At 52.1% G+C, this 9,160-nt stretch overlaps 1 protein-coding gene across 3 annotated transcripts; it reads left to right on the top strand.

The window, feature by feature from the left end:
• The first annotated feature begins 266 nt into the window (after positions 1 to 266).
• On the top strand, positions 267 to 8,166 carry CRELD1 (cysteine rich with EGF like domains 1). Of its 3 annotated transcripts, none has more exons than XM_021694974.1 (11): positions 267 to 415; positions 615 to 807; positions 1,041 to 1,123; positions 3,488 to 3,598; positions 3,931 to 4,022; positions 4,732 to 4,908; positions 4,993 to 5,088; positions 5,993 to 6,076; positions 6,283 to 6,378; positions 6,584 to 6,718; positions 7,528 to 8,166. In XM_021694974.1, exons 2-11 carry the CDS (start codon positions 634 to 636, stop codon positions 7,740 to 7,742), a joined length of 1,263 nt encoding a protein of 420 aa, XP_021550649.1. In that variant the 5' UTR covers positions 267 to 415; positions 615 to 633; the 3' UTR covers positions 7,743 to 8,166. The 3 variants fall into 3 exon arrangements, with proteins under 3 accessions (XP_021550649.1, XP_021550651.1, XP_021550650.1); XM_021694975.1 differs by lacking the exon at positions 267 to 415 and having other exon boundaries at positions 705 to 807; positions 1,041 to 1,080; positions 1,112 to 1,123; XM_021694976.1 differs by lacking the exon at positions 4,732 to 4,908.
• Positions 8,167 to 9,160: the final 994 nt, after the last annotated feature.

Here is a 9,160-nt window from a genome sequence, read left to right as displayed (position 1 = left end):
CCCAGGCTGCGGAGCCGCCCGAGGCGGCACGTCTTACGCAGGCAGCGGCTGCTGCGGCGTTGGGGAGACTGAGCGGTCGGCGCCAGCGGGCTGGGTGGGTCGTCTCTTCCTCCCACGCAGCCTACGCGGGTCTGGATCCTCCCCTGCCTGCTAGCGGCCGCGCTTTTGCAGCCTGCCGGCCGTGAGCCTCACCCCCTTCTCTTCATATCCGGATCCGGGCTCCTCCCCTCTAGACCCGGGTTCCTTTCCGGACTCCTCCCCCCGAGACCGCCCATCCGGCCTCTACTCCGCTAATGCTTGGACTCTGACCCATTCTCCCAAATTCCGCTGATCCTGGCCCTAATAACCCATATTCAGACTTTAAAACAATGAGTTGACTTCTTCCTTGCTAAGAATTCAGGCCACCTCTCCCACGGTGAGGAGGATAACTTATTCCCGTCTTGGAATTGCAGAACAGGCTCCTTCCTCACCACTTCCCCTCCCCCGGCTGTCCCCCCAAGTCTAGCCTCCTTATAATAACACACATCTGGGCTCCCAGACCCGCGGCACCCCCGAACCAACCCTCTTCTTTCTCACCTGGCTCCTCCAGTGAGTCATTCCCATTCCCTTTACAGGTTCCCAGCCTGGGAAAAGATGGCCTCACTGCCCCGGAGGGGCCTGGTCCCACCTCTGCTCTGGGGCTTGAGTCTCTTCCTTAGCCTCCCAGGCCCCGTCTGGCTCCAATCCTCTCCGCCTCCCCAGTCTTCTCCGCCAACTGAGCTGCACCCATGTCATACCTGCCGGGGACTGGTCGACAGCTTCAACAAGGTGGGTGCACCAGCAGCCTTGTGGGAGATGGCTGAACCATGATAGCACAGGGGTTTGAGAGGAGTTGTGGAATGCAAGTCTGCATGAGTCAAGTACCAGCTTGGTTGCTTACTAGTTGTATGACCTTGGGCAGGTTGCCTCTCTGTGCCTCAGTCCCCTGGTCAGTGAAATACTGAAGTGCTAGAATGTGCCAGGCACTGTACTTAGCTATTACTCATGTTCTCCATTTCCAGGGCCTGGAGAGAACAATCCGGGACAACTTCGGAGGTGGAAATACTGCCTGGGAGGAGGAGAAATTGTCCAAATACAAAGACAGGTAAGGGGCTGGAGAGGTGGGTTTGTATACCTCACCTCCCAATCTCCGCTCTACTGGTGGGAGCCTAGAGACTCTCAAGTATCACTGAGCATCTATAGTACAGCAGTAAATAAGGCAAGCAAAACCCCATCTTCACGGCGCTTACATTCTAGTTGAGAAGACAGTGAATAAGTAAATAAATAATGTCATACCAAGTGAAGAACAGGAAAGCAGGGTAGACTACAGAATGGTGGGGGGGGCGTGGAGTTCAAGGTGTGACGTTTGAACAGAAACCTGAAGTGAAGAAGCAAGCTATGTGACAGGGAAGGGATTTGGACAGAGCGGGACTGAGCTTGGTGTATTTGAGAAGAGGCTGGCTGGGACTGAGTAGACGAGAGTGGTAGAACATGAAGCCAGAGTGCCTGGAAGGTCACAGAACAGTGTTTAGATTTCGTTCTGAGTGTAATGGGAAGCCATTGGAAGGTTTGGAGCAGAGAAGTGATGTGGTCTTATTTTTACCTTTAAAAGATCACTCACTGCGATATAGCAAAATGGCTATAGGGGCTGGAATGGAGGAAGCAGGGAGACCGTTTGGGAGCTAGTGTGGTGTCTAGTGGTGGGCATGGTGAGAACGGGTCAGATACGAGGTATATTTTGCAGCTGGACTGATAGGACTTGATGATGGAATCATTATGGGGTAGGAGAGAAAAAGAATAACAAGTACTTACTAGGTTTTGGGCCTGAGCAATGTTTTCTGGTATGGGTGAAGGTGAGGCAGGAGAGGATTTGGCGGGGGGTGGGATTAGGTGTTCTTGAACATACTGGGCTGTGATGTCCATTATACAGCCTAGTAGAGTTAAATTTAGGTGTCGGAGGTTCAGGGGAAAAGTAGGAGCTAGAAACGCGAGTTTGGGAGTCATTAGCATAAAGCCATGGGATGAGATGAGACCATGAGATGAAAGGCCTAAGTCCTAGGCCCTCCTGCTCTTCAAAGTCAAGTTAAGAAGGAATCAGCAAGATTTGGAGTTAGACAGACCTGGTTGTCAGTTCTGACCCTGTGTACCCTTGGGAAGGTCACTTAACCTCTCTGAGCCTCAGTTTTCTCATCAGTAAAATGGGGATATTAATACTTGCTTTGCCTATTTCATAGGATTGTGGTAAGGATTAAACTGTGATGCCCACTAGATACAAAAGATTTTGTTGTTATGTAACATTGGTCATTTTCCTTTCCCTTAATGGACCTCAGTTTCCTCATTTAGGAATGAGGGGAATGGCCAAGGATAACCCGAAGGGCACATCTAGCTGTATAATGGCTCCTGTTTTTTGTTTGTTTGGTTTTTAAGTCCTCTCCTCCTATATGCCAGGCACATGCCAGACCCTTTAAATACGTAATATATGTGTGTATGTATATATGTATTTTTAAAAAATTTATCGTAGTAAAATATATATAACGTAAAATTTACCACTGGAGACATTTAGTACATTTACAGTGTTTTGCAACCTTTACCACTGTCTCATTCCAGACCATTTTTAATCACCCCACAAAGGAACTTCTTACCTATTAAGCAGTCACTCCCCATTCTCCCCTTCCCCCAGCCCCTGGCAACCATTACTCTGCTGTCTGTGTCTGTGGATTTGCTGATTCCATTGGAATCTACATGTGTCTGGCTTCTTTCACTTAGTGTATTGTTTTCAAGGTTCGTCCATAACAGAACATATGTCAGTAGTTCATTCCTTTTGAAAGCTTAATAATATTTCATTGTATGGGTTTACCACATTTTGCTTATTCGTTTTTTAGTTGATGAACATGTGGGTTGTTTCTACCTTTTGGCTATTGTATATAGTATTGCTACAAATGTTTGTGTACAAGTTTTTGTTAGAACACCTGTTTTCCATTCCTTGGGGTATATAACCAGGAGTGGAATTACTGATTCATATGGTAATCCCATGTGTAACCTACTGAGGAAGCCAAACTGTTTTCCACAGTGGCTGCACCATTTTTCTTTCCCATCTTCAACGTAGGAGGGTTCTAATTTCTCCACATCCTTGCCAACACTTGTTATGTGATGTATTTTTAATCACATATACCCAGCAAGGGTATTATATTCCATTGTGCAAATGCAGGAACTGACGTATCCTACAACAAATCCGCAGGGCAGATATTGTCTCCATTTTACAGATGAGAAAACAGAGGTTCAGGAGAGGTTAAGTGACTTGCCCAAGGTCACTCAACTAGATTCAAACCCAGTATCTGACTCCCCAAATCAGTACGCCCTCTCGCCTTCCCTTTGATGTCATGGCATGAGGGGGGTGGGAGAGGAGACCCTAAAGGAGGGTGGTGGATGGGGTAGAACATAGTCCTATCACCCCAACCTGTCTGGTCAGCGAGACCCGCCTGGTAGAGGTGCTCGAGAGCGTGTGCAGCAAGTCGGACTTTGAGTGCCACCGCCTGCTGGAGCTGAGTGAGGAACTGGTGGAGAGCTGGTGGTTTCACAAGTGAGTTGCTGGGGGGCTTCCCAGGGAGGGGGCCACAGGCAGGGCCTGATGGTAAAGGAGGGGGTTGCATGCTTGGGTCTGTGTCCTGGTTTGGCTCCTTCTTCCAAACCTAGATCTGCTAAGGACTTGGTGGGGGGATCCAGGTTCTCACTCTGAGCTTCAGTTTACTCCTCTGCCAATGGGGAGAGGGTGTTGGTCAGGTAGCCTTATGGGTCTTCTATCCAAGGTGGGTTGTATCACAGATTCTTTGGGAGGCTGGGGGCTGGGCAGCAACTCTGGCACGGTCTCAGCCCCCCTTACTGTCATCCCCACCCCACCCTCACCCCCTTCAGGCAGCAGGAAGCCCCAGACCTCTTCCAGTGGCTCTGCTCAGATTCCCTGAAGCTCTGCTGCCCCTCAGGCACCTTCGGGCCCTCCTGCCTTCGTGAGTTTTCAAGCTCCTCTCGGGGTATGAGAGGGGACTGCCAAAGCCAGGGATCCAATCCTGGCTCTGTCCCATAGCTGGCTGTGTGAGCCCAGGTTGCTCAGATAATTTCTCTGGACGTTAGTTACCTGCTTCACAGGGCTGTTGAGATGAGCAAATCAGGGGGGAATGGCTGTGAAAAAAAGATAAGAGGGCTAGACAGTCAGATGGGACTGGGGTTTTTATCATGCCTGTGAGAAATGCCCCCACCCCCACCCCCATTTCCCATGCCTGGATCAGATCAGGCCCATCCCCTGGACTAAGGTGACCTCCCTGGGGACAGGCAGGTGCTGCTCTGAAGCCCCCATTGTCACCTTTTTCTACACACAGTCCTGAGGGAGGAGCTGTACCTACTACCAGCCCCTTTTAGAAAAATCTCTCTGGAAGCTTCAGATAAACACTTAGTGACACAAAGAATAAAAAATAAATAAATTGAAAACAAACAAAAAAGGGAGTTAGTGACAAAGATGATTAATTCAGTCTTTCTAAAAGGAAAGATCTGTAAATAATCTGTTCCACAGGAGGGTATTGGTTAACAACGTGCCACACAAAGTATTATGATGCCATGAAAATTAAGTTTCCTCCCCAAAAATGTTTAATGATATGGGGGAATATTCTCTGTATTCACGATTGTATTTGTGATGTTACCTGGTTTGGTGTCTGCCCACAGCCTGTCCTGGGGGCGCAGAGAAGCCCTGCGGTGGCTACGGGCAGTGTGAAGGGGAAGGGACGCGAGGGGGCAGCGGGCACTGTGACTGCCAAGCCGGCTACGGGGGCGAGGCCTGTGGCCAGTGTGGCCTCGGCTACTTTGAGGCCGAGCGCAACGCCAGCCATCTGGTATGTTCGGGTAGGTAGCCAAGAGGTGCGGGGCTGGGCAGGAGCAGATGGGGTGCCTGTCTGCGCATCCTCACACTTTCCCCGTTGCCCCCAGCTTGTTTTGGCCCCTGTGCCCGCTGCTCTGGACCTGAGGAATCAAACTGTTTACAGTGCAAGAAGGGCTGGGCCCTGCATCACCTCAAGTGTGTAGGTGAGTGAGGCCCGGCCCTAGGTGTGGGGAGGTGGTCCCCATCAACACACACATCTCTGGGCTAGACCACCACAGTCCCCATCTTCATGGAGATCTCAACTTGGTTGGAAAGGCAGGCAGTTAGAGTACAGACTCATCTTTGTGCAGTTAGAGATGTCCCTGAGCCAGCTCTGTGGTGGTGGGGAATCAGGAAAGGCTTCTTGGAGGAGGTACCACTTCGGCCGAGTCTTGAAAATTGAGGAAAGGATTAGCCAGGAAAATGAAGATACTTAACTTGGGATCAGGAAGCCTGGGTTCAAGACTTGGTTTGGTCTCTGTCCTGCTATTTATATAGACGAGAGTAAAGGCTAAGTTGCTATAACAAAAAGATCACCAAAGACTGTGGCTTAAAGAATATAGAGGTTTATTTTTATCTCCTATCACAGTCTCGAAACAAGTGGTCCAGGTTGGCAGGGAAGTTCTGCTTGTTACAATCATTCAGGGACCTAGTACTTCCTGTCTTACTGTGTGGTCATCCCCTGGGGATGTTTCTGTTGTTCGAGGTTGGGTTACAGGTACCCCCATGTTCCCAGACCTGACACTCAGGAAGTGAGAAAGGGAAGAAAGTGCATGGAGGAGTCCAATTCTGTAGTTTTAAGGCCGAGCTAAAAGTGGAGCACATCACTTCTGTTTACATCCTGTTGGCCAGAACTCAGGTTCAGGCCACACTTAGCTTTGAGGCAGATTGGAAAACGCAGTCTCTGGCTGGGCGGCCCGAAGCCCAGTGGCATCCGTGCATCCGCACAGCCCACGCTCTCGGGCCCACCGTCTGAGTGTGGGCGGGTCCACTCCCCGACAACGCTGCCTCAGCTTCCCTGCCATTGCAGTAGGGACTGAAATTCCCACCTTGCTGGCCTCTCTGCAGACATTGACGAGTGTGGCACAGAGCGAGCCAGCTGTGGAGCCGACCAGTTCTGTGTGAACACGGAGGGCTCCTATGAGTGCCGAGGTAAGTGCCAATCCTGTAGGGGAGGGGTGTGGGGAGGGTAGGAGGAGCTGCTCCATGCCTTTCCCCCTGAATTTCTCCCTTCTCAGGCACCGACCCATCCCCTCCCCTCCCACTGCCGACCTCTTCTGGTCTAGGGCTTCCCCCTCCATAATCCACACTGGGCCCAAGGGCAGCTCTCAGCCTTTTCTCTCCTCTTCCTTCTCCAGACTGTTCCAAGGCCTGCCTGGGCTGCATGGGGGCAGGGCCAGGCCGCTGTAAGAAGTGTAGCCCTGGCTACCAGCAGGTGGGCTCCAAGTGTCTCGGTGAGTCTCCTGCCAGTGGGGCACAGACACCAGGCAGTGCCTTGCCCACCACGAACTGAGAATGGCTGGGGGCATATGGACCGGGCAGGGGAAGGAAGGGTGGAATGTTGTCTGGAGTGTCTGGATGTGAGCGAGATGGGAGTCAGGGCTGCTGTGTGTGGGACCCTGGCAGTGGGGGCCTGACCCCGCCTCACCCTCCCTCCAGATGTAGACGAATGTGAGACAAAGGTGTGTCCAGGAGAGAACCAGCAGTGCGAGAACACCGAGGGCAGCTATCGCTGTGTCTGTGCCGAGGGCTACAAAGAGATCGAGGGCGTCTGTGTGAAGGAGCAGATCCCAGGTGAGCCCCCGAGTGGCCCCCAGAAGCCTTAGGAGGGGAGGTGCTCATCCAGGGGGCAGGCAGGCAAGCCCCTTCTCCAGGCAACCACAGGCCCTGCCCGATCCCCACGGCCACGCCGCCCCGGAGAGGCTGCACTGAGACCCAAACCCTACATCTTATCTCCAGGCTGACTTTTAGCCACCTCACACCTCCCAAGGTAGAAAGAAAATCCCACTTGGTGTCAAATCTCCCTACCTCCATTCTTATCTGTCCAGTGGGACCAGTCCTTGCCCTGGGCTGCTGAGAGCAGTCGCAGGCCGTAGGTGTGATGAGATGAAGGACAATCACAGTGATGACAATAGGTACCACTTGCACAGCTCTCACCGTGTGTCAGATGCTATTCCAAGCATGTTGCATGTATTAACGTCCTTCACTTCTAAAACAAATCCAGTGTTGTTAGCGTTATTCTCATCCTCATTTTACACAGCGGAAACTAGGATGCAGAGAGATGAAATAACTTGCCCAGGGCCACATGACAAGCAGGTCGCAGAGCTGGGAGTCCCAAGCCAGGCAGTCTGGCTCTGGAGCTGGGCCTAGTACACATGCTCTGTCCTGACTTGCCCACCACATGGCCTTGGGCAAACCTCTTTCCTTTTCTGAGCCTCAGTGTCCCACTTAGTGAGATAGGGATGACTGCCCCTGTTGGAGTTGTTCTCAGCAGTGAATGACATCGTGCGCCAGGCGGGCAGGTATGTGGCAGCAGTGATGAGGTATGTGGGAAGCTCCAGGAATAGGAGAGGAGTAACAGGTGCTTCTCTTGTTCTTCACAGAGTCAGCAGGCTTCTTCTCGGAGATGACAGAGGACGAGCTGGTGGTGCTGCAGCAGATGTTCTTTGGGGTCATCATCTGTGCGCTGGCCACACTGGCTGCCAAGGGCGACTTGGTCTTCACCGCCATCTTCATTGGGGCTGTGGCGGCCATGACTGGCTACTGGTTGTCGGAGCGCAGTGACCGTGTGCTGGAGGGCTTCATCAAGGGCAGATAATCCCTGCCACACCTGCAGGATCTCCTCCGATCCAGGCTGTCCCCAGAGGTCAGGCCTCTCTCCCGCCTGGACACTTGAGGCAGCTTGCTTTATATTTGAGCGGGGTAAGCACCCCCTACCCACCAGGCCTGGGCAGGTGAGGCCCTTGGGGTGAAAAAGTAGCTCTAAATATGGATGCCATGAGATCCTGGCCTGGGGGAAGTGGGCGGGCTTCACAACATGTGTGAATTTTTAAAAAGTATCTCCTTGCGATGGCTGCTGATGGGCTTTGGCCCCTGCCCAGGATGAGGGGGGTTCCCTCCAGGGGCGGGCCCGTCACAGCCCCTCCTGCCAGCAGCATGCCACAAGCTCCTGTCCCGTACTCACGCCCTGCCCCTCAGCCACTGGTTATTTATTCATCTCAGGAAATAAAGGTCTTGGAAAAGAGAGGCGCTTCAGTCTCACTGCCTGCCTCCTACTCCCCATGGGTGGGCCTGAGCTACTGAGAGCCCCTGCCCTTGGGGAAACTTTTGAAAACCCTGGGAAATTGAGGGCTATCCTGACGGATGAGCAGTAGAGGGAGGACAGAGAGGCTTGGCCTAAAGTAGTGTTAGAAGGGGGATGGAGGAACCAGGCTTTGGAGTGGGACTTCCTGGGTTCAGTGCCAGCTATCATTTGCCAAAAGACCCTGGACAAATGACTTTTGTCTCTGAACTTCACTCTTCCCATCTATAAAACGGGCATGGTAATGCTTTCGACTCAGGCTTAATATGAGAAGTAAGATGATGGATGTGAAGAGCTGAAGACAGTGCACGACAGACAGATGTGCTATGAAATATTGGTAGCCGTTACTCCAAAAGCCTCCCAGGGTCAGCACAGCGTATGGCCAAAGGTACTGGAATAGCCTTGTAAGGTGACAGACGGCAGCTACACTTGTGGTGTAGCTTTCCTTTTTAAGTCATCCCCTCCCCAACATACACAGACAGGACTTGGGACTGCTGGAGGGTGGGGACTGCTACCTCTTCTCTGAACAGGATCCTGGCATGGCCAGAGGGAGGCATGAGCCAACTCCTAAGGGTTTATTTCTTTGGCACAAAGAGGAAGGTCATTCTGGACAAGCAAGCCTCATCTCTCCACACTGGGGAGCCTGGAGGGGTGTCTGGGGGTTCATGGACCCCATATCCCACACCCAAATCCATGCACGTCCACCCTGTATTCCGCATAAGTCACAGCCTCTGTGCAAAATACCCGCTGGAAAAAAAAAAAAAAAAGATTAAAAAAAACAAACAAAAGAACGGGGGTAGGTTCATGCCCGGCTGTTTCCAGGGGTGGCTGTCAGGTGGAAGCCCGGGAATGCCAGTTTTTGAAATGTTCCTCTGTCCCAATGGGCCACGCCATATGGCCATCGAGGGTGGGGCCCTGGTCCTGCATTCCTGGAC

This window comes from Neomonachus schauinslandi, chromosome 1 (genome assembly GCF_002201575.2).
Source record: "Neomonachus schauinslandi chromosome 1, ASM220157v2, whole genome shotgun sequence".
In the NCBI taxonomy this organism is placed as follows: domain Eukaryota; kingdom Metazoa; phylum Chordata; class Mammalia; order Carnivora; family Phocidae; genus Neomonachus; species Neomonachus schauinslandi.
The sequence above is the reverse complement of the archived record's forward strand: the minus strand, read 5'-3'. Positions and strand labels throughout refer to the sequence as shown.

Bases quoted from the DNA above. Each gene is read 5' to 3' on its own strand.
- CRELD1 (XM_021694974.1), top strand. From the start codon at position 634: ATGGCCTCACTGCCCCGGAGGGGCCTGGTCCCACCTCTGCTCTGGGGC. The intron at 1,124-3,487 runs GTAAGGGGCTGG...CTGTCTGGTCAG, and splicing joins TTGTCCAAATACAAAGACAG to CGAGACCCGCCTGGTAGAGG. The intron at 4,909-4,992 runs GTAGGTAGCCAA...CGTTGCCCCCAG, and splicing joins CAGCCATCTGGTATGTTCGG to CTTGTTTTGGCCCCTGTGCC.